This window comes from Carcharodon carcharias, chromosome 4 (genome assembly GCF_017639515.1).
Source record: "Carcharodon carcharias isolate sCarCar2 chromosome 4, sCarCar2.pri, whole genome shotgun sequence".
Classification (NCBI taxonomy): domain Eukaryota; kingdom Metazoa; phylum Chordata; class Chondrichthyes; order Lamniformes; family Lamnidae; genus Carcharodon; species Carcharodon carcharias.
Genome location: NC_054470.1, coordinates 72874434 through 72900042, shown reverse-complemented (window position 1 = coordinate 72900042; position 25609 = coordinate 72874434). Strand labels below are relative to the sequence as shown.

The 25609-nt window shown below is 46.5% G+C and overlaps 1 protein-coding gene across 3 annotated transcripts in view; it reads left to right on the top strand.

Moving 5' to 3' along the window:
* Positions 1 to 25609, top strand: part of LOC121277219 (UDP-glucuronosyltransferase 2A1-like) — a 65411-nt gene that overhangs the window by 9762 nt on the left and 30040 nt on the right. For 2 of the 3 annotated variants that reach the window (XM_041186384.1, XM_041186383.1), the window contains exons 2-3: positions 14588 to 15214; positions 22453 to 22601. In XM_041186384.1, coding sequence (XP_041042318.1) covers positions 14588 to 15214; positions 22453 to 22601 — 776 coding nt within the window. The remainder of the gene's footprint in view (positions 1 to 14587; positions 15215 to 22452; positions 22602 to 25609) is intronic. The other variant, XM_041186385.1, reaches the window with a different exon arrangement.

Here is a 25609-nt window from a genome sequence, read left to right as displayed (position 1 = left end):
AGCTGCAGGAATGGTTCCTTGGGGAGAAAGAGCAAACAATCAGATTGCTGAAAATAAGGCACCAGTGCCTGGACCAGACTGGCAGAGCCCTGCAATAAAGTCCACAGAGGGTGTCACACATTGTTGTCATCTACTATGCCAATTACAACCTGATGCTGCAACAGGGAGAGGAGTTGGCTGAGGAAGAGATGGAGGATGACATCGACGGGGATGAGGGTGAGGAGGTCCTCAAAGGCGATGATGGCAGAGTTGAGCCCCTTGCACTGGCAAGATGAGTTAGGCATGCTCAGGAGGCTCTCATAGCTGCTAGAATTGTGCAGGGTGATGACGACATGCACTGAGGAGACACCACAGATCCTCACATTGCATCTATGAATGTCTGACTCCAGTCTGGCTTATGGCAATGCACATTCTCTCTGTGATAATGCTCCTGTAATGTAGACACAGTGGAGGCCCTAATCATCACTCAATTACAGGAGGATGATGACGACATGCAATAAGGACACTCCATAGATCTTCACATAGCCTCTAAGAATGTCTGACTCCTGTCTGGCTGAGGGCAGCTCACTTGCACTTCATTATCAGGGTCATATCATAGAGATGCAGTCGTGAAACTTTAAAAGGATCTGATCTTTTGTCTGCCTTCAGTATCTGAAGCACAGCGTCCCTGGTCACAGGTGCTGAAGCAATGGGGGCCAGCCCTACATTAAAGGTGCTGAGAGTACACAGAGAGAATGAGAGAACTCTGTGGTGCCTGCCCACAACATTCTGGCAGCAATGACAAGCACTGCTGGGGTGCAGGCATCAGTAATGTTTCCATGGAGTGTGAGGCTGGACCATCACTGCGGTCTTAAGTCTGCACAAAGCACAGGGAAGAGGCCCTGGGCTGAGACACCTGCCTTTATCCAGTGCAGAAAGGTTTCACATCTGAGTGATATGAGCACTGCTCATCAGAACAAGGAGCCATAGGCAAGGAGACATTCTTGGGGGATTATTGATAATAGTGAACAGTATGTTCAAGTGATTAACAACCGTGTCCAGGCTGTGCAACTACATCTTCTTCATTTTCCTAACCCTGCCACTACGTCTTGGTGCTCCCCGAACATCCACAGTGGAGGTGGAGGCAGCCTGCTGACTGCTGCGCCCTGTCTGTGATGATCTTGGCGGATGTCCTCTGGAGAGCCGAGACTTGGAGGGCCCTGTCCTGCTTTCGGGGTCCTGCTGGGTGGCAGTGAACCCTTGGAGAATTATTTGATCAGTGCTGCTAAGAGTTGAGGCTCAGTGAAACCCAGAAGCAGTTTTGGCAGCAGCAGGGCTGAAAAACTGGGGATGTACCTTTATTTAGACGCTAGAGAGTGTAGCCTAGCCAACATAGGAGGATGCAGTCGCAGTAGTAGGTCAGCTCAGCTGGAAAGGAAGACCATGAAGACTAGACCTAGAAGCTGATCTAAGAGAGGTGTGGAATAGCATGGCTTTTGGGTTATGATTGTACCTGTGGAACTCTGGTGAGTGGAGCTGCTGTCAGCTGGGGATCAGGCTAACTCCTGGAAGAAGAGGAGCTGGAATTCATCTGGGTGGGTCACTGAGAAATTTGGGGAACTGTTTTGGTTGTGCCTGCCATTTAATATGCAGTTTGTGGCGTGTTCAACCACAGTTTGCCTGCTAATTCATGTTTACCTCATATTGGTTCTGTATGTTAAGGTATAAGATGGAGTGTTGACTGTTCACTTTGTTGATTTTTGTATAGTAAAATGGCTTTGTTTGTTCAAAACCAGGGGATCTCGTGGCTTTCTTCTGTTAGTGAGTAACTGGGATTTCAAACTGCGTCCACTTAAACAAAAATAAATGTTACTGGTACCTTACCAGACGATAACTAAATTTGCAGGTCTCGTTTGGGACTGTAACAAATGTGGGGTTTTGGTCTCAGATCATAATAAAGGTAAATGGCAAAAGAACTAAAGATGACATGAGAAAAATGCTTTTTCCAGCAGCGTGTGGTTAGGATCTGGAATGCACGGCCTTAGAATCTGATAGAGACAGAGTCAATCGCTTCTTTCAAAAGGAAATTGAATAATTATCTGAAGGGAAAGAAATAACAGAGCGATGAGAAAAGGGTAGGGGAATGGGACTACCTGAGTTGCTCTTCGAGCGCTGGCATGGACACGACAGACTGTGGACATTCTTTGATTCTATTTTACAGGGTTGACTTTAGCGATAGAAACTAAAGTTTATTCAGAATCACAGGATTTCAATTCCCTATGTATATTCCAGGAAAAATGTCTCTATGTTGTCAACTTGAGCTTCTAAGAAATGGATGCCACATGTGGGGAAAGATTTTTACAGTCCCTTGCAACAATGTATAAATTGGTTTTGTTTATCTTTTCTGCAATGTTGTTTAATTTCTTTCTAGATGTATATAGTGCAGTGTCCAGGGGCAAAGTTTTACGTTGCTCCACTGGCGGGTTTGTACATGGTGGGGATGGCTATGAAATTCCTTGAATGGCCTTCCAACTGGGCTCCCACCTGCCCCGACCTCTCTGCAATTTTATGCTGGGACGGCAAGGCCTAGGTCGGCCCACCTGGCCTTGCACCAGTTGAGGCCCTCAAGTGGCCAATTATTGACCACTTAAGGGCTGTTACCCAGCCTCAATTTGCAGGTGGGCAGGAGGGGTTCAGGGGCAGGGGGAGAAGCCCAAAATGTATCCCCCATCAGGCCTCTGGCAGAAAGGTTGGGGGGTGGGTGGTGCTTCCATCAGCAGCCTCCTTTTAACATCAGGTGCCCCCACATTCCATCCCTCCCTGCCCTCCCCCCAACCTCTCCGCCAAAACCCCCACCCACCTCCCTCCCCACCCTGCCCTGAGACCCCAAAACTTAACCGGTCCTGGACTCCCAGGACTTAGGCTCTGGAGAGTGCTTGCAGTCCCAGTCCAATCACTGCAGCTTCTGGTGCTGCAAGGACTAGAGAGCTGCCAGCCAATCAGATTAGCCAGCTGCTCTCTGAGGCAGGACTTCCTCCCAGTGAGGGGCAGAAGTCCCATCTCCAGCCAATTAACACTTGTTGGAGTGTTAAAATGGCTGCGGGCAGGCAGTATCAGCAGGGATGTGCTCTCCAGCAACTCCTTGGATGGCAGGAAGGGAAACCCCTGCCATCCTAAAAATCCTGGCCCAGGAGTTCAATGAAATAAAGGAGCTTGTACAAAAAAATGTCATTAAATTGTTAGTTGCCTCTGTTAAGGTGAACAGTTAATCTTTGGTCGCTTTATAGTTAATATGGCTTTTGAGCTAATCATTTTGGTTTGCTTAAGAGATAATGGTTTGTAGATCATTGTATTTTCTTGTCCTACCATTAAGTGTCAGCCATGGCTCAGTGGTCACACACTCACCTCTGAGCCAGAAGGCTGTGTGTTCAAGTTCCACTCCAGAGAGTTGAGCACACAATCTACGCTGGCACTGGTAGAGGACTGAGGGAGTGCTGCACTGTTGGACATTCTGCCTTTTGGGTGAGACTTTAAACAGATATCTCTTCTGCCATCTCAGATGTAATTAAATGATTCCATGGTACTATTTGAAGAGTAGGGACAATTCTGCCAAGTGTCTTTGCCAACATTAATTTCAAAAGCAAAATCTGAAACAGATGATCTAGTCCTTTATTTCATTGTTAGTGGGAGGAGCTTGTTGAGTATAAATTGTCTCGTGGGTTTCCTACATTATAACTGTACTTGAAAGCTACTTAAGCAGATGTGAAGTACTTTGTGTTGTCCTGAGTTTGGGGAATTTGCTATATAAATGCTGTAAATCTTTCTTTTTAATATTCCCAAGGTTTTTGCTGATTTTCCACAGATTTGAGTTTAATAAATAGTCTCTCATATGGAATTTTATGAAAAATCTTTTAGAAGTCAAGGTACATACTTCATGAGGTTTACCACAGCCCTGATTTGGGACTACCTAACATTGTAAAAGGAGTGATATAAATGCATAGCTTTCTTCCTTTATGTATTCCTAAGCCTGAGGGTGTAATCATCCCAAATTTGCACTGTGAAGTAGTGGGCATGAAAACGGGTGTTTTACACGTAGGCTGAAATGGCGAATTTTTGTACCATATTGTCCACCTCCTGGCATGTCGCGCCTTGTTAATAATACATTCACGGGAAACACACCACATCACTGGCGGGCAGTCTCGGGTTTAGCCTGCCATGCCATGACCTCAGCGTTTCCTCATTCCGGGCGCCATATTTAAAGTGCACCAGAGTGCAACCTCCTTAATGTCTACAGACCAGGCCTGCTTCAGGCGACAGATGGACCCAAAAGCAAAGAATATGGCAGCCCCCTCTGGGGTGCCTGCGGACACAGCAGAAGGCCGCCATGATGTCCTCTACCCCTGCTCTGGCCACAGGAGGTCCATCAGAGTCACCATTCTGGCCTGGGAGGCAGTGGCAGCAGTGATCAGCGCCAGGGGAGCACAGAGATGGTCAGCCATCCAGTGCAGGAAAACGATGAATGGATGAACGCTAGCGTAAGTCAACCACCTCATCACTCACAACACACACTCCCAAACCCGTCACACATTCACAGAGATCCCCAAAGTTCAAGAGAGTCGGGGGGCAGAGGTGAGTATGGTGGCCATTACCAAGGAGAAGGTGCAAGGAAAACTGAAAGGTCTGAAGGTGGATAAATCACCTGGACCAGATGGATTACACCCCAGAGTTCTGAAGAAGATAGCTGAAGAGATAGTGGAGGCATTAGTGGTGATCTTTCAAGAATCACTCGAGTCAGGGAGGGTCCCAGAGGACTGGAAAACTGCTAATGTAACCCCCCTGTTTAAGAAGGGAGTGAGGCAAAAGACAGGAAATTACAGGCCGATTAGCCTGACCTCGGTCGTTGGTAAGATCTTAGAGTCCATTATTAAGGATGAGATTTCAGAATACTTGGAAATGCATGGTCAAATAGGGCAAAGACAGCATGGTTGCATCAAGGGGAGGTCATGCCTGACAAATCCGCTAGAATTCTTTGAGGAGGTAATGAGTAGGTTAGACAAAGGAGAGCCAATGGATGTTATCTACTTGGACTTCCAGAAGGCCTTTGACAAGGTGCTGCACAGGAGGCTGCTCAGTAAGATAAGAGCCCATGGTGTTAGAGGCAAGGTACAAGCATGGATAGAAGATTCACTGTCTGGCGGAAGGAAGAGAGTGGGGATAAGGGGGTCCTTCTCAGGATGGCGGTTGGTGACCAGTGGAGTTCCGCAGGGGTCAGTGTTGGGACCACAACTTTTCACTTTATACATTAATGATCTAGATGAAGGAACTGAGGGCATCCTGGCTAAGTTTGCAGATGATACAAAGATAGATGGAGGGACAGGTAGTATTGAGGAGGCAGGGAGGCTGCAGAAGGATTTGGGCAGGTTAGGAGAATGGGCAAAGAAGTGGCAGATGGAAAACAACGTGGGGAAGAGTGAGGTCATGCACTTTGGTAGGAAGAATAGAGGCATAGACTATTTTCTAAATAGGGAGAGAATTCAGAAATCTGTAGTGCAAAGGGACTTGGGAGTCCTAGTCCAGGATTCTCTCAAGGTTAACTTGCAGGTTAATTCGGTAGTTAGGATGGCAAATGCAATGTTGGCATTTATTTCGAGAGGACTAGAATATAAAGGCAGGGATATGCTGCTGAGGCTTTATAAGGCTCTGGTCAGACCACATTTAGAATATTGTGAGCAATTTTGGGCCCCGTATCTCAGGAAGGATGTTCGGCCCTGGAGAGGGTCCAGAGGAGGTTCACGAGAACGATCCCAGGAATGAAAGGCTTACCATATGAGGAATGTTTGAGGGCTCTGGATCTATACTCGATGGAGTTTAGAAGGATGAGGGGGGATCTGATTGAAACTTACAGAATACTGAAAGGCCTGGATAGAATGGACGTGGGGAAGATGTTTTCATTAGTAGGAGAGACTACGACCCGAGGGCACAGCCTCAGAGCAAAAGGAAGACCTTTTAGAACAGAGATGAGGAGAAACTTCTTTAGCCAGAGAGTGATGAATCTATGGAATTCATTGCCACAGAAGGCTTTGGAGGCCAGGTCATTGAGTGTATTTAAGAGCGAGATAGATAGGTTCTTGATTGGTAAGGGGATCAAAGTTTAGTGGGAGAAGGCAGGAGAATGGGGTTGAGAAACTTATCAGCCATGATTGAATGGCCGATAAGACTCGATGGGCTGAATGGCCTAATTTCTGCTCCTATGTCTTATGGTCTTATGATCTTATGGAATAACAGGCGGTAAGCAGCTGCTACTGATTCTGTTGTCTTGGTTGCGGAGCATGTGAAGGACCAGCAGACATGCAACGTCAGCAGGTAACTCTGGAAGCCATGCACCAATAGAAGTAGAGTCAAGTAGCAGGTGCAGCATCATTTGAGCAACAGAAAACTGAGCAGGAACCTGCAATAGGCGGGCATGATGCCTGGGGGAAGTGAACTGAACCAGTGTGGGGGATAATGTGCCTTTAATGAGCTCAGCATGTCTAAAAACACTCTTACAACCATGAAGTACTCTTACAGTGAAGTTACAGTTGTAATGTAGCAACCGATTTGTATGGAGTAAGGTCCCATAAACAGCAATGAAATAATGACCAGGTAACCTGTTTTAACAATGTTGAACGAGGAATACATATTGGCCAGGGTGCCAGGGCAAACTCCACGTCTCCCCCGAATACTGCCATAGGATATTTGTCGTTTACCTGAAGGTAAAATAGTTTGACGATCTCATCTGAAAGATGCCTCTCCAACAGTCCATCAAACTGCCCTGCAGTATTAGCCTCGATTATGAGCTCAAGTGTCTGGGGTAGGACTTGAACCCACAACTTTCTAACTCAAAATGAGCTACCGCTAAGCTAGACCTTAAAGGTCTGTGGGAGGAATAAATTTGGTTGGGTCTGGGGTCTGATAAGGCAGACCCAATGCATTAGGAATGGAAACACTTTTGACAGGCCAGCACAAGGACGCAGTTAATTTACCAAAGACAAATGACAGAAACAGCAGCTAGGAAGAAGCAGAGAATCTTTGGACACTTTGACAGAGTAATCCTCAGCCAAGGAGAGCAGAAGAGTTCTATGACCATCAGGAAGAGGCAGAATAATATAGACACCCATGTGGGTAAAACAAAGCATTCAAATATTAACAAGTTGGGTGGGAGGGAAGAGAGGCTGCTGTATTTAAATAATATAAAAGGGACAGGAGAAGGAGAACATCACTCAACTGGGCTGCGGTTAGAGGTGAACAAGTAAAATTAGGGGTCACCCTTATAGGACAGAGATTAGGAGAAATTTTTGCTCTCAGAAGGTTGTGTGACTTTGGAACTGTGCCTCAGAAGGCGGTGGAGGCGGGGTCATTGAATATTTTTAAGGTAGATGTAGATAGATTCTTCTTAGGCAAGGGAATCAAAGGTTATTGGGGGTAGATGTGAATGTGGAGCTCAAAACACAAACAGGTCAGCTATGATCTTATTGAATGGCAGGCTCGAGGGGCCAAGTGGCCTACTTCTCTTCCTATTTCGTATGTTTGTATACTTAGGTGAAAAATTTCATTAGAGGGGAGGGGATTTCATTAAACAGGACACACAGTTCAGGTAGCCACCTGGGAAGTGGTGCTAAAATGATCTGTGAATATGAATGAACCCAAATGTCACTTCTTATTCCGATAATCATTTTAGGTTAATACTCTAGAAAATATGAAATTAAGTTTAAATCAAGCAGAGTGCGCAGTTCTGAATGTAAAACTTCAATTTTCCAGGGGAACACAACCCTGAAGCTCGCTCATAAAAATTAAAAACCTGAGACAGAATTTGGAAGAGGTACAATTTGAAATTTGCTCCATTCACGAGCACAGTACACAAAACCTGCCAGAAGAAATACCCTCACACCAGTCATTACTGAAAGCAAAATATCCACAATAAATAGTACACTCAGCAAATATACTTGATGACAGCAGTAGGGCCCAACAAGGTGAAAATCCTACCAAGTATATGATGGTGATAAATTGTGAAACTGTGTATTCCAGCCCAAACAACTCTGACAATTGAGATCATTGGGAAACTACATCTGAGGTTACTGTATGTGTGGCAATTGAGTGAAGTCAAAAAATGACTCAATAAGGTTTCAACATAATTAAAAGAACACAAAGCAGAAGTTGTCAGAAGATTAGTCAGGAATGTTGAAAGTGCAGCTTTTTTAGAACTTTATAAGATCGTTGTAACTATTATGTTATGAACAGGTGAGTGAGATAAACTAAACTTCCTTCCTCTCACCAACCATCCATAAGCAGTATAAGAAAATGTTGGAACTAATAAGCAAGTCAGACAGCAGAAGTGGTGAGAGAAGCAGAGCTAATGGACAGAATGTTACGACTTGTGGGCGGGCGCGCTCCCGACCTGATCAGGTGTAAAATCGTGCAAGATGACGTCGGGTGAGCGTCCCAACGTCATCCCGCAAGCACGCAATTTTCAGGTCAGCAGGAGTGCACGGGTGTCAGAGCCACGCCTGCCATCAATTCAAATGCCAGTTAAGAACATTAAAGACCCAGTTGATCTCAATTTTACGTTGCCCTGGCGATTTCACGCTCATCGCACGGGCAAAACGGGCAGCCCACATTGCACGGGCAAAACCTCATCTGAGGGCAGGATAAAAAGGGTCAGCAGCATTGCCATTGTGAGTACTGAGGAGTTTAGGAGATAGTTTGCTGCTGGTTAGTTATTGGAACTAACAACTGTCATTGACAGCTTCATCTCAGTCCTGAGCTTCATTCTTAGCTTTTCCAGGCTTCATTTCAGGACTCATTGGTGTCCCTAAGGCCCCCAAAGGATTCTGATTGTGTGAACCCTTCCAGGTATCAGACAGCCTTGTCTATAACCCTGGTAATGGGGATTGTGCATTCCACTGGAGGCACCTCCTCTGAGGAGGAAGAGAGGGGCAGAAGGGAGAGGAGGCCAGATGTCCCAATGCAGCTTCCAGGGGAGGGACCTGGAGAGGCGCGGGTACAGCCAGCGCAGGGCCAGCAGGAAGTCCAAGGAGGAAGGGGCCACAGAATCAGAATGCCACTATCCTGCTGCCAGGGTTTACAGGCAGCAACGCAGCTACCTTAGCATGTCCGAGATGGAATGCCGAAGGAGGCTCTACCTCTCCAGGCAGTCTGTGACCCCATTTGTCAGATGATCAGGCCTGAGGTCACCTCCAACTGTGTGGGTGGAAACTCCATGCCAGTGGCTCTGAAGGTCACAGTGGCCCTCAGCTTCTATGCCTCAGGATCGTTCCAGGGCTCAGTGGGGACTCTGTGTGGAGTGTCCCAATCAGCTGTCCACAGTTGCGTCAAGCTGGTGACAGAAGTTCTGTTCAGGCAGGTAATAATGTTTATTCATTTCTGTACAGACGAGGCCAGCCAGGCTGAGTGATCCAGAGGCTTTGCAGTGATTGCTGGGTTCCTCTGCATCCAGGGTGCCAATGACTGCACACGTGACTATCAAGCTCCAGCGGTTCAGGCGGGTGCCTTCGTCAACAGGAAGGGATTCCACTCGATGAACGCTCAGATAGTTTGTGATCACAAGATGCAGATTCTGCAAGTCTGTGCAAGGTACCCTGGCAGCTCCCATAGCATTTATATCCTCAGACACTCCCAGGTGCCAAGGCTATTCAGTGCCCCAGACCTACTGGATGGATGGCTGCTGGGTGACAAGGGCTATCCAATGAAAAGGTGGCTTATGATGCCTCTCCGCCACCCAAGAACAAAGGCAGAGCAGCATTATAATAGGAGTCATGCCTCCATAAGGCGGTAATAGAGAGGACCATAGGTCTTCTGAGAATGCGCTTCCAAGGCCTGGACTGTTCAGAGGGAGCAGTACAATATCCCCCACTGTCACTGATAGTGGTTGCATGCTGCGCTCTCCACAATCTGGCACTGGCAAGGGGGACCCAAGGACGAAGAGAATCTTGACGCAGCTCCACAGGCCACAGAGGATCAACCCAGTAGTGAGTCAGAAGAGGAGGATGAAGAGGAGAATGCTGAGGGCATGGAGGCAGACCTCTATATCCTTCAGGGAGGCAGGGATGCCTTAATACAATGCTCCTGCAGCTAGGCTGCCAAAGATCTGCTTCCACCTCATGCCAGGGCTGCCATCTGCATCCTGCATGTCTGAAATGACCCTTTCATTTGAATCCAAAGTCCACTCAGTGCCTGTGCAAAAAAGTTTAGAGCCCCTCATGTCCAACGTTACATACTGGCATACCCTGCACCAAAAAAATGGTGAAGCATACTCAGGCTATTACAACAAAAGCAAAATTTATAAAATTTTCACAATCAAAACAAATTAATATTACCATCTCTGATGTTCATTTCCACACCAGTAAACATATAAACAAAACATTACAGAACAGAAGATCACAACTCATGTTCATGAGTGCTGCATCTTGGTGCATCCTGCCCCCCTCTGCTGGCCCCACATGGGAAGTTGCAGCCAACGTCATAGCTGGCATCTCCCCAATCACCTGTTGTTTTGAGGTGGTGCAGTAACAGTACCTGGCTCCAAAGTTAACAAGGCTTTGAATGATAAAAACAAAAAACTGCAGATGCTGGAAATCCAAAACAAAAACAGAATTACCTGGAAAAACTCAGCAGGTCTGGCAGCATCGGCGGAGAAGAAAAGAGTTGACGTTTTGAAGAGTCATGAGGAGTCGAAACGTCAACTCTTTTCTTCTCCGCCGATGCTGCCAGAACTGCTGAATATTTCCAGGTAATTCTCTTTTTGTTAAGGCTTTGAATGACCCTGGTCCAGTGCTATTGTCTGTGGTGGTTAAATAATCCCTTGAGTGTAATTGTATTGATGATATGTCCTTTGTGGCATTGTATTGGCTAATCAGACATCTTGATTGGATTTTGGTGTCGGACACCATGGACGTCCAATCCCTCTACACCTCCATCCCCCACCAGGATGGTCTGAGGGCCCTCAGCTTCTTCCTCGAACAGAGGCCCGAACAATCCCCATCCACCACTACTCTCCTCCGTCTGGCTGAACTTGTTCTCACACTGAACAATTTCTCCTTCAACTCCTCTCACTTCCTCCAAATAAAAGGTGTGGCTATGGATACCCGCATGGGCCCCAGCTATGCCTATCTCTTTATGGGGTATGTGGAACATTCCTTGTTCCAGTCCTACTTCGGCCCCCTTCCACAACTCTTTCTCCGGTACATCGATGATTACTTCAGTGCTGCTTCACGCTCTTGTCGGGACTTGGAAAAACTTATTAATTTTGCTTCTAATCTCCACCCCTCCATCATTTTCACGTGGTCCATCTCTGACACTACCCTTCCCTTTCTTGACCTCTCTGTCTCAATCACTGGTGATAGACTGTCCACCAATATCCATTACAAGCCTACCGACTCCCACAGCTACCTCGACTACAGCTCCTCACACCCCGCTTCCTGTAAGGACTCCATCCCATTCTCTCAGTTCCTTCGCCTCCGTCACATCTGTTCCGATGATGCTACCTTCAAAAACAGTTCCTCTGACATGTCCTCCTTCTTCCTTAACTGAGGTTTTCCACCCACGGTCGTTGACGGGGCCCTCAACCATGTACGGCCCATCTCCCACGCATCCACACTCATGCCTTCTCCTCCCTCCCAGAAACATGATAGGGTCCCCCTTGTCCTCACTTATCACCCCACCAGCCTCCGCATTCAAAAGATCATCCTCCGCCATTTCCGCCAACTCCAACATGATGCCACCACCAAACACATCTTCCCTTCACCCCCTCTAACAGCATTCCGTAGGGATTGTTCCCTCCGGGACATCCTGGTCCACTCCTCCATCACCACCTACTCCTCAACCCCCACCTATGGCACCACCCCATGCCCACGCAAAAGATGTAACACCTGCCCCTTCACTTCCTCTCTCCTCACCGTCCAAGGGCCCAAACACTCCTTTCAAGTAAAGCAGCATTTCACTTGTATTTCCTCCAACTTAGTCTACTGTATTCGTTGCTCCCAATGTAGTCTCCTCTACATTGGAGAGACCAAACGTAAACTGGGCGACCGCTTTGCGGAACACTTGTGGTCTGTCCGCAAGAATGACCCAAACCTCCCTGTCGCTTGACATTTTAACACTCCACCCTGCTCTCTTGCCCACGTGTCTGTCCTTGGCTTGCTGCATTGTTCCAGTGAAGCCCAACGCAAACTGGAGGAACAACACCTCATCTTCCGACTAGGCACTTTACAGTCTTCCGGACTGAATATTGAATTCAACAACTTTAGGTCTTGAACTCCCTCCTCCATCCCCACCCCCTTTCTATTTCTTCCCCCTTCCTTTTGTTTTTTCCAATAAATTATATAGATTTTTCTTTTCCCACCTATTTCCATTATTTTTAAATATTTTTAAATCTTTTATGCTCCCCCCACCCCCACTAGAGCTGTACCTTGAGTGCGCTACCATCCATTCTTAATTAGCACATTCGTTTAGATAATATCACCAACTTCAACACCTATGTGTTCTTTTGTTCTGTTCTCTATGACATCTTTTGATGATCTGCTTCTATCACTGCTTGCTTGTCCCTACCACCACACCACCCCCCTCCACTTCTCTCCCCCCCCACCCAACCACCCCCAACCACACCACCCCCCCACCCGCCCCAGCCGCCCCACACACACCTTAAACCAGCTTATATTTCACCCCTTTCTTGGATTCACCTAGTTCTTTCGAAGGGTCATGAGGACTCAAAACTTCAACTCTTTTCTTCTCCGCTGATGCTGCCAGACCTGCTGAGTTTTTCCAGGTAATTCTGTTTTTGTTTTGGATTTCCAGCATCCGAAGTTTTTTGTTTTTATCTTGATTAGATTAGTTGATGGCAAGCATTGGCATTTCCCTGGTACTATTTGTTCCCTGAAAGGAGTCAGGCCATATCTGAACCCTTCTAATGAGTCATTGTTTTCACTAAATATCCAAATTAACCCCTCGCTGCCCAGTCTGTATTGCTGACTGCAGCTTTCTTTTTGAAATTTATAGTTCCATAAATTTCCCAGTTGGAGGGGATTTCGATCCTACACCATCACTTTCCAACCTGAATCCTTGTCATTCCAGGATATCCAAGTGAATGTGCACATTCCCTACCTTCGGAAACTCCACTCCCGTCCACATTGACCTTCCGACCTCCTCCTTCTCACCCCCAGGGTCTGAGTCTGCCTCTGTGCCCCCACCAACCACCCTTGCCACCCCTTCTACCATTACCAATGCATCATCATCCTCCCACCCTATCAGCTCCCTCTGCCACCTCTCACATTCATCATTCCCTCCTTCCACTTCCACCCTTTGCTCGCTTCCCTGGAGGCAGTCACTGACTCGCAGACACCTCCCTTGCACGTTCACTTGAACATTCCGCCCCCTTACTCCCTCCTCCACCCTCACTTTCTCCTTTCCTGGATACCTTTCTCTCCCCTCTGAACTCCCACCTCCCCCCCAGACATCTTCCCATCTCTGAACCCCCTCCCTTACACTTTACACCCCACCTTAGACTTCGTCCCTCCAACACCTTCATCACCCCCTCCCAACCTCAACCCCTCAATACTCCTCCTTCTCCCCCTCCCACCTAACCACCTAGACCTTCCTGTCCCAACCCCCTGCCACACCTTCGCCGATGATCCATACCAGCCCATGGCCAAGAATGTGATGTTCTGAAGCAGACCCAAAGCATCAGTGGAGACCTTCCAGCTTCTGAGAGCTGCTTCACGATGGACACTGTGCATGAGAATCCACCCAGCACGTGATGTATGTGTTTGTCCAGGATCCGGCAGCTCTAGGGCTCTAGCGTCATCTTCTCCTCAGATGTCTGCGATCTGAGAAAGTCCCTAAAGGCGAGACCCAACTTCTGCACGCCACACTTGTTCAGATGCATTCAGGGCCAGCATGTCTTCCCGCTGGCGTAACGGTAAATCGGACACGAGAGGACGATTCCGGTCGGGCCTTACTTTGCATCCCATTAGTGGGTTGCAAATTGTGTTCACACCAACCTTCAGCGGGATTCGAGATCTGCTATGGTGGACACCATTGGATGATCCCATTGTTATTTCATGCTGGCGTGAAACAGATTTCTGCCCCTCACACAAAATTCTTCCCCCCCCCGCAGGCCATGACACCTACCGCAAACAGGGAGCGGATGATTCCACCCTTAGTTCTTTCTATTTCCACACTCACCAAATGCACACCAGACAGCAGCCTTTTAATGATACACATTTCACTTGATGTCAAGTAGTGAATAATAAAATCCTGGATCCAATTATAGTATTTCTTAATCCAGTCCGGGATTTTGGATTTGCTGTAACCTTATTATGCAGAGCTGAACTTGATCCTACAAAAAGTTCAATTTCCTGTAGATGAATGGATTTGATTTATTTCTGACTCATACGGATATGAGCTGTGGTCTTATATAAACATGTGATTTGAGGAGTTGGTGTTGGTTTACACTCTGCACCATTCTGGATGGACATTATGCAGTTGAGACGTGTGTTTACAGTGTTCCTCTTTCTCCAAAGGGTTACCAGTGACAATGTGCTGATCTGGCCTGCAGAGGCCAGTCACTGGATTAATTTAAAACCTGTCATTGAGGAGCTGATTGATAGGGGTCACAACGTTACTGTGGCTGTACATACAGCTGCACTTTTCATCAATTATTCTGAGCCTTCACGCATGAAATTTGAAGTATTTGAAGTGCTGTTTACCCATGACACATACCGAGATTTTATGGAGAACATTCTGCATTTTTGGATCTCTGAGGTTCACAATTTATCCTTCTGGGATAGATACAGAAGATTCACAGAATTGGTCAAAACTGTAACAAAACTGAACAGACAGATCTGTGATGGAATAATAAAGAACCACAAACTACTTCAAAAACTGCAAGAGTCAAAGTTTAGAGTTCTGCTGTCTGACCCTGTGAATCCTTGTGGTGATCTTCTGGCTATAAAGCTGGGAATTCCCTTCATCTTCACTCTGAGATTCTCCTTCGGATCTGTAATGGAGAGGCTCTGTGGACAACTGCCAGTTCCTCCGTCCTACGTACCAGTTGCAATGTCAGAGCTTTCTGATAAAATGACATTCGCTGAGAGATTTCAGAATATCCTTTACATGCAAATGTACAGCTTGATGTGCAAATGGCTCTGGCTTGAATGGGACATGTATTACAGTGAAGCTATAGGTGAGTTTGAAAAGTTTCTCTTCCTAGAGCAAAAAACGGTTGAAATTTCACTTTATTTTATGGAGTGTGAACATAGGCCCTCTGTTAATACTGAAAGATCTCATGTAAGGAGCGTTTAGAAAGGATCAAAACAATAGACAAGGCACTGGGGAAACTTACCTGCCCCAAGGCATGCAAGCATCTTTCACATCCCCAAGATGTTCCAAAGAGCATCAGAACCAATGAAACCACTGTTGTTTTGTGGGGAAAAGCTGCAGCCAATAAGAATTCAACTAATATTGTGACCAAAACTTAAAGCTCCCGACTTTGGCAGCTGGTGGACTTCTCTTCCCCATGTCAAGAGAGTATTATGGAGGAAGTTCATGGGCATCCCTAGGACTTTACTCCCTTTAGGATCTAAGTGGAGACCACAGCCAAGTCTGTTTGAGGCATAATGAAAGCCTCAAATTTACCAGAGTAACTTACTTGGCCCCAGAAGTGATCAATTACCTTCTCTTTTATTTTCAAAAAATATACTTTATTCATAAAATATCTGAAAGAACATTACAAAACATTTTTAAATCGCTATCACAAAACGCAATCAGATTCAACTTTTACACAACGCACGGCCACCTTAAAATCCAGGGCAACTGGAGCCTCAACTACCTTAATTGGCCCGTTAATTACTGGTGGCTGCGCAATGGACACCGTCATGTGCCTGCCCAGTGTAATATCGCAATAGCGTGTGGTGATGTCAGGACATGCGCCCAACGTCAGTGTGCGGGTCCCGACCTCACCATACGCCATCGCGATATTCTGTCCATAATAAACTTGACAAATAGGAATGTTGTATATGAGGCTTATTGTTTTCTTTCCTCCTAGACTTAGACAAAAGGGTAAACCTAAGCATCACTTGGTTGTCAAAAGGTGGCCCATCCCCATTACCCCAAGGTCAACTAAGGATGGACAATAGATTTGGCCATGCCAATATCATTCAGATCCTAAGAAAATGCAGAAATGTCACTGTTTTGGGGCCTGTAGGTTAGCCTGAGCCTGGGAATGGGAGGTGATCTCTCCACTGGAGGCACCTCATGTGAGGAGGAAGGGAGGGCTAGAAGGGGGAGGAGGCCAGGAATGCAGCCTCCAGGGGAGGACAGGCGCAGGCACAAGAGAGGGGTGCAGGGCCAAGAGGTGATCCAAGGTGCCAGGGGCCACAGAAGACACCACTATCCTGCTGCCAGGGTATACAGAGCGTGAAGCATCAACCTCAATATGTCTGAGGTGCAGTGCCGAAGTAGGCTTCGCCTCTCAAGGGAGACAGTCAAAACTATCTGTCAGATGCTTAGCCCAGAGTTATCAGCTAACTATGTGGTGAACACCCTATGCCTGTGTCTCTAAAGGTCACAGCTGCCCTCATCTTCTATGCCTCCGGCTCTTTCCAGGCTCAGTGGGTGACCTCTGCGGTGTTTCCCAATCGACTGTCCACACTTGTGTCAAGCAGGCCACAAACGCTCTGTTCAGATGTGCATTGATCTTCATCCACGACCATTGGGACCGGGCAAGTCAGACACAGCGAGCCAGATGCTTCGCAGCGATTGCTGGCTTCCCCCGCGACCAGCGTGCAATTTTTACTTAGTTCTGTTGAGGGGTTATTCGGACTTGAAACGTTAACTGTGTTCCTCTTCACAGATGCTGCCAGACTGCTGAGTTTTTCCACTATTTTTGTTTTAGTTTTATCCTGTACACATGTGGCCATCAAGGCGCCAGCAGGTGAGCCTGGTGCCTTCGTCAACAGGAAGGGCTTCCACTCCATGAATGTGCAGATAGTGTGTGATCACAGGATGCTGATTCTACAAGTCTGTGCAAGGTACCCAGGTGGCTTCCAAGATGCCTATGTCCTCAGACACTCCCAGGTGCCGGGTCTCTTCAGCGCTCTGGCCCGGCTTGATGGATGGCTGCTGGGAGACAAGGGCTATCTCCTCAGATGGTGGCTCATGACGCCTCTCCGGCATCCAAGAACAGAAGCTGAGCAGCGGTACAATAGGAGCCACGGCACCACAAAGGCTGTGGTGGAGAGAGCCATCAGTCTTCTCAAGATGCACTTCAGATGCCTGGACCGTTCTGGGGGCGCATTCCAGTACCCCCCAGATTGAGTGTCATTTATAGTGGTTGCATGCTGCGCTCTGCACAATCTAGCTCTGCAAAGGAGGGACACTGTGGACGAAGAAGATGTAGATGGAGTGGCTGGGGCTGGGCACGATGAGTCCAGCAGTGAGTCCAAGGATGAGCATGCACAGGGAAATGATGAGGGGGACACAGGCTGACCCGGGCATACTCCAGGGAGGCAGGGACACCCAGGACGCTCTAATCCAAGTAACCTTTAGCTAGCACAGCACATATGGATTTGCAACACAGGCCTGGCCTGTATCCTCCATCCTGGAGACCTTATCTGTCTGGATAGGAGGATTGGTGATGGGCGGTCTGAATAAGTCTAAATGACACAAAAACCAGTGATCAAATCTTAGGAATCCATGCACCATTCCAAAAAATAGAGGCACCAACAGCCATTTGAAACGACATAAATTTAATGTTGTAACTAAAGTCTCTTCACATAACAGAAATAAAACAAGAAATCTATAAAATTCTAACAGGACTAGACAGGGTAGATGCAGAAAGGATGTTCCCAATGGTGGGGGAGTCCAGAACCAGGGGTCACAGTCTGAGGATAAGGGGTACACCATTTAGGACTGAGATGAGGAGAAATTTCTTCACCCAGAGTGGTGAGCTTGTGGAATTCGCTACCACAGAAAGTAGTTGAGGCCAAACCATTGTATGTTTTTAAAAAGGAGTTTTAGATATAGCTCTTGGGGCAAAAGGGATCAAAGGATATGGGGAGAAAGTGGGAGCAGGCTATTGAGTTGGATGATCAGCCATGATCATAATGAATGGTGGAGCAGGCTCGAAGGGCTGAATGGCCTGCTCCTGCTCTTATTTTCTATGTTTCTATGTTTCTACATGTTGGACTTCACACAAAGCTCGAAACAACTCTTGTTGGGGTTGAGGGGGAGGCAACAGAAAAGCACCAGTGATGAACCCAGGGTGTGCCTAAGGTGTCTTCATCTTTCGTTTGCGGGTGCTACATCTTTGTGCTGCCCCGTCGCTGGCACTGGATTCTGAGACAGCCTGCTCTCTCTAATGTCCTGTTGGCCTCAATGACCTTGGTGGACATCCTTTGGCCCTTCGAGCCTGTGATGGACCCACCTGGGAGGGAGCTGCCAGCTCCAAAGCTGGCATCTCCCCAGTTGTCGCAGTGTCAGTGGGTGCCGCGGTCACTGGCAGAGGAGCGGAGGAATTGCTACCCTCCTGAGAGGCACCAGCAGAGACGACAAGCAGCTGCTCCACCAACATGAGGCCCACTTGGCCCTCCCTGCTCACCTAGCTGGATGGGCAGCAAGGTGGGATACCTGGTGGTGAAACCACCGCCCACACGGGCACTGACCATTTGAGGTCAATGCCCCTGTGAGGGTGTGCAGGTCCGAGCGCAACCCCAGGAACCCTGATCCTGTCCCTGGAGATGCCTCTCCATGAGAGCTTGGCACTCAGCCATGATGCTCAATGCATTGGCCACGGCTCGCGTAGACTCCTCCACCACTGACACTAAGCCAAGTAGACCCTCATGTATCTCCATCAGATGTTCCCGAACACCTGGCCGCATGTCAGCACTAAGCTACATCACCCCTGACTCCAGAGGCTCATCATCTGCCAGGTACTGAGCATGTGCCTCGGTCCCCTCAGTGCTCCGACTGCTGACGCCATCGGTGAAGCGCCCTCACCGCTGTGAGCCAGGGCACCAGCCGAAGATATGATGCCCACCGAGGTGCCAGTATCTGTGCTGGTGCCTGCCTGGCAGAGATGGTGTGATGCTTCTAAAGGTGCAACTTTAAGCCCCTCAGGTGTCAAAGGGGCCCCTGCTACTCCTGCTCCTGGCCGTGCACCGATGACGCTGAAAGGAAGAGCAAGGAAATTCGATCAGTTAGGCTGCGGACAATGTCAATGTACATGCCTGTCCCCCGGCTCATCAAGTGCTCATCATTCCATTCCACATGCACTGGGCAAGCCATGTTGGTAATGTCACTCACTGAACAAAATGCAATGGCATGGATGTTGGGAGACTATTGGTGATGTTAATGCTGGCCATACATAACTGCCTGTGGAACCCCAATCTCTCCCGCTCCAGTGGACTTGCACGCATGCTGCTTCTCCAGATCCAGTGCCTCCTGCTCAAAGTGACTGAGCATCAATATCTGGCCTGGCCCACCACCAGTCCTCAGCTGCTCGGCGCTGTTATGAGAATTCTTCTGCAAATGAAAAAATTGCATTGATAAGTGATACTTATACCATCAATCTCCTCAAGGCCGCCCCCCCCCCCCACCCCTCACCCCCCCCAACCCCCCCCGCAAGCCCAGTTGGCCATTACATGTCTGCAGTGCATCTCTCCTCCGCTGGTGGCTGGCACTCACACTAATATGCCTGATATGTAATTTTCCTGCCCTCCCCCCGCCCACATGCTGCCTTCATCACAGTTGGGAGCACACAGTTGTACCAGCGTTGCAAGGAGGCACAATGATGTGGATCGCAGAGGACAGCACATCCATCCATGCCATAGCACCTCGAAGATCCCCTCACACCATGTCATCACCCTGATTTCCACATGTTGTGGAGTTCAACCAGTGCACCTTTTAATTGTTGGCGGGCGCACTGCCAACTACGGCGCATGCCCATCAAACGAAATATCGTGGGACTGCTCAATGATGTCGGGATGCTCGTCCAACGTCATCACGCATCATTTTATGCTAGACCGGGTTGTGCACATGCACATCCGCCAAGTGTAATTTTTTGCCTATAATTTTGAGCGGCTCTATTGAATTTTCCATTAATCTTCACTGCTCTAAGGAGAACAACCTCAGTTTCTAATTTAATTTGGGTGTGACCTAAAGACTGCAATAATTCTAATCGTTTTCTTATTTTATTTGGCAACAAGAGGGGATTGAGATAGGGATGTCCATGAGTTTGTATTTTAATTGCTTGTCCATTTTTTGTTTTAGTTTTGGATCCATTTGCTGAATTAAATCATGGCTGTTTTTAATTTCTGTGGAATCTGAAGCATAATGCCTGAAACCTTTTAATGATACATAGGTAATTCCTTTGTCTGATATTTTACTGAAGCCATAAACAAGCAAGAGAATTTCACCCAAGTCCATTAAATGATTCACTAAAAATAAGGCACGGAGGGGTTTATATCTCTTAATGTCAATGCTTTACATTATATGAGAGGTGATTTTCCTACATTATAGTAGGAATTGTCTAATATTGCACATCATAAGTTCAGACAGGAGAAGTCTAGAACATTCCTTGCCAACAAATACTGCATGCAATGATTTGTTTGTTCCCAAATAGGGGTACTTGTGTTCAATGGGTGCTGATAGCCCCAACTCAAAGGGCACCAGACAATGGACAAACAAAAACAAAAACAAAAACACCTGGAAAAACTCAGCAGGTCTGACAGCATCTGCGGAGAGGAATACAGTTAACGTTTCAAGTCCGTATGACTCTTCAAATCTCCGCAGATGCTGTCAGACCTGCTGAGTTTTTCCAGGTATTTTTGCTTTTGTTTCGGATTTCCAGCATCTGCAGTTTTTTTGCGTTTATAATGGACAAACTAAGCTATTTTCTCCTTTATGCACAGTGTTGTTAAGATCAGACAAATCCTAATGAGTTTCAGGGGCCTGTGCTTCAGATTCTGTGCAATGGATTTCAGAGCTGCTCTAACCGCACTAGTGGGAGCCAGTGTTGCTGGTATATGCTAAGGTTTTATTGCTTAAAACATATCACTGAATTATATAGAAAGAGCAGTTTAAGCAGAAAAGTCAGAGGGGTCTTTCTTGACAGGCTGTATTACAGAATATGTTGTTATGTTTTGATGTTTGTAAGATGTCTCACCAGGGGCTATTAGACAATGAGGAAATATAGCAGCGTGGATCGAAAGCTGGTTGACGAACAGGAAGCAGAGTTATGGTAAATGGTTGCTCCTTAGGCTGGAAAAGTGCTTAAAATGGATCACTGCTATGCCCACTTCTGTTCTTGGAGTATATATTTGATTTGGAGTTGTGTTTATGGAACACAATCTCAAAATGTGCTGGGGATATACTGAAGGGAGTTTGGCAATTAATGCGCAGGATGTTAAAAGATTTCAGGAAGACAGAGATAGGTTAGGAGCACTGAGCTGACAGGCAGCAGATGTGATTTAATATTGATAAATGTGTGGCACATTTTTATATTTTGGGAATATAAAAAAGAAACAAGAAATGGGAGTATACACACAATGGAAAAACACTGGGGTTGTGGATGAACAGAGAAAGCTGGAATTTCATGACATAACTCCAAGAACTACAGGCACAGGTAGATAAAATCTTAAAAGAGCCAATAGGATTTTTGGTTTTGTCAGTAGGGGCAGAGAATACAAAAGTAAAGAAGGAATGAAAGATTCATGCAAAACATTGGTTGGTCCATAGTTAGAATATTGTTGCATTTTTGAGAGTCCCATTATAGAAAAGACATTAAACCTGTGGAGAATGTACAAAGTCATCAGGATTATGCCAAGCATGATAATATTTATTCGGATGGACTTGAAATATTGGGAATCTTCATTAGAGAAAGCAGGCTAACAAGACAATAGAGGATTTTAAAATTATGTAAAGTTTTTATAGAGTAAAAAGATCAAGGCTTATTTTCACTGCTGGGGAGTCAGTGATGAGCAGTCATCAATTTAGAATGATCACTCTGAGAATGAGGTGAATGTTTAGGAGAAATTTCTTCATGCAGAAGATTGTTAAAGCTTGGAATACTTTGCCATAGAATGTAGTTGAGGCAGATGGCTTTGTAACATTTAAAGGAAAATTGATAAACGTTTGGCGTAGAGAATGAGTCAAGACTGGGGGGAAAGAGGAGGTCAATGTGGTCCATTTTTGAACTGCTTGTGCAACGACCTGGCACAGACACACAGAGCTGAATGGGTGCTGTTGTTGAGCCTATATTGTGTAGTAAGCCCAAGTACATTGAAGCTACTTTATTCTTAATTTCTCAATGATTTAATCTTATTGGGGATAACGTTACTAATAATGGGTCTTTGAAAAATAATTCATATAATACACACACTCATTGTTTGAATCTCCCTGTTTGTTCTGCTGCTCCTTATAAAGGTAAACCAACCACATTCTGTGAAACAATGGGCAAGGCTGAAATTTGGCTGATTCGGACGTATTGGGATTTTGAATTTCCTCGCCCATTTCTGCCCAATTTCATGTTTGTAGGAGGGCTTCACTGTCGACCAGCAAAACCCCTGTCTCAGGTAAGACTGAAAAAACAATAAAATTTACAGCTTACCACCATACCATACAACAGAACCATAACAACTAATAAAGGAATGCAGTATGTTTGTGGGGTAATTACATAAGGTGCAGTTGGATTGATCACCCAGCATTCGGTCAGGAATATATAATTTCATCCAGTCAATGTTCAGGCAGAGTACAATATTCACACAATTCAATACACCACCTTAAAAAGCACTGCCTTTAATTGAGGGCTTTCAAAGAACAAAGAACAAAGAAAAGTACAGCACAGGAACAGGCCCTTCGGCCGTCCAAGCCTGCGCCGATCATATTGCCTGTCAAACTAAAACGTTTTGCACTTCTGGGGTCCATATCCCTCTATTCCCATCCTATTTATGTATTTGTTAAGCTGCCTCTTAAACACCACTATCGTACCTGCTTCCACTGGCAGTGAATTCCAGACACTTACTACCCTCTGCGTAAAAAACTTGACCCGCACATCTCCTCTAAAGTTTTCTCCTCTCACCTTAAATCTATGTCCCCTAGTAATTGACTCTTCCACCCTGGGAAAAAGCGTCTGACTATCTACTCTTTCCATGCCACTCATAATTTTGTAAACTTCTATCAAGTCGCCCTTCAATCTCCGTCGCATGTCTCTTTTAATGGTATCCTTGAATCGGATGGAATTGTGGATGCCCTGCTGGTCTCTTGACCCATTTAACGTATTCTTGGGGATGCAGCCAACTTCCATCCTTCGCACATGCCCAAGTTAGTGAAGCTTTCATTGTTTGATTAGCACTAGCATGCTTGGCATATCTGATGAGTGAAAAACTCTACTTGACTGGAGTTTGCCACCAGAGGATCCAAAGCAGACACCTGCCCTGCAAACAAGGCATCAGCAGAGGTCATTCCCCACCACTGGGCAAGGGACAACTTCATGTATGGCACTTGTGGCAGACTTGGCCTTTCCAGAATCAGCTTGTCCAGCCATCAATGGAAGTTCAGCAGATGATCTCATTTGACCTCACCAAAGTTCTAACACTGCATTTCCATCATCTCTCACAGATGTAAGGATGTCAATCCGTCAATCAATCAATCAATCTTTCATGAAAAAATTAATTTGGGGATTTTTTATTTGAAAGTGGCTGGGTAAGGCCCTGTGCTATTTCTGGTTAAGGTAGAAAGACAGACATATTTATATCGTGCCTGAGGACGTCCAAAATGCTTCAGAGACAATTAAGTATTTTTGAAGTCTAGTCACTAATATACTGTAGAAACTGTAGCTAGACTTCTCTTTCAAGGAGAGAAAGTGCTTCACAAACCTTTTACACTTTTCTTACAATTGCAACATAATTGCACAAGTCCTATCGAAATGCATTTTAAATCGCTTGCATCTGATTTTATGGTGATGAGAAACTGCAGATACCATAGAACATTGGAACAGTATTGCATGGCAAAGTCTGACTGGCCTTCAGTTCAATTCTGAATTGGATAGACAACTGCTCTGCTCGCTCATAAGTGCCGTCTTTGGCGACCAGAATTCTTGCAGTAGTGAATGTGCAATATTATTGCCATCTGATTTTCCCATTCACCTCCCTCACATCCCAAGTTCTCCTATCCAAAATGACTCAGATTTGGAACTGCTCAAATTGGGGTTTAGTACCATGACTTTGCCATGCAATACTGTTCAAATGTTCTATGGTATCTGCAGTTTCTCATCACCATAAAATTAGATGCAAGCGATTTAAAATGCATTTCGATAGGACTTGTGCAATTATGTTGTAATTGTAAGGAAAGTGTAAAAGGTTTGTGAAGCACTTTCTCTCCTTGAAAAGTAATGGTTCAAGCCATGTGCTCTCTTCTCACACTGGGCAGAATTTTCCAGTTTCTGCCCCAGTGGCGGGTTTAATGACGGGTGGGGGGGGAGGGGAGAGACAGTGCGGTGGGAGCTGAAGAAATGGTTTCCTGCTGTGGTGAAATGGCAGCAGGAATTTGCGCTCCAGCCTGTAATGGCTGATTGCCATTCCTGCCAAAGGCCAGCGTGAAATCTTTATGCATCCCATCAATGGTATGCAGATGAAGGCCTGACTGGAATCGTACCTCCCACCCCCTTCAAAACCACTGCCCAATTTTCCACGCTGCCAGCGGGATATTATGCCGGTCTGGAAAATGTCCTGACCAATGTGGCATGCACTAGTCAGACTTGCCTGCAAGAAGGCCTGGGATGGCTTGCAGAGATTGGAAGATGGAAGCCTCCAGCAACCCTTGATCCTGGAACAGCACATGCAGCAGTGGATGGGTGGAGCATCTACCACATGGATCCTCTATCTGCAGGAACTTCCAAGAGGTAGGGTCTTCTCCTTCAACGGTGGGTAAGTTGATGTTTGTGATCCTTTGAAATATGACGCATGGATGTGATGGTAGGACATGGGCCATCCAGCTCACTCTGCCGTTCAAAATGTCGGGAAACCCCCAACTGCATAATTAATTAAGCCAGCATTGCATGATACGGCATGAACTCCCGCTGACCACCACAGCGGCAGACACTTCTGTTCCCACCCCTGCCCACGGGACTTAGTCCCAGATTGGAAAATTCCGCCCGTCCTCGCTGAGCTCATTCCAATCTCAATCAGCTATCTTACAGTGAATATTCAAGGAAAAGGAAAACAAACAAAGGAGGAGAGAAAGACACTCTGTAGTAGGGCAGTAACATGACAAGAGGTTCTGACACCATAAGGGTGTTAATCACACTTTCACTTGTGTTTTCTTTATTTGTCAAACCTTTTCACTTTTGGGTCTTTTTGTCAGCTATGTCCTGCTTGAAGCTGAGAGGTTGCTATGATTTGAGGCAAGTGGGCTGAACTAAAAGCCTTGGGGCAGAATCTTCTGGTTGGTGAGCGGGGGCGGGCCCTGCTCGCCAACGCCTATAATGACACGCGGTGACATCAGGCGTGCTTCTCAACGTCACCACGCGTTATTCAGATCCTCAGTTCGGCGGGCGCACAGTGGAGTCGGCTGCGTGCTCGCC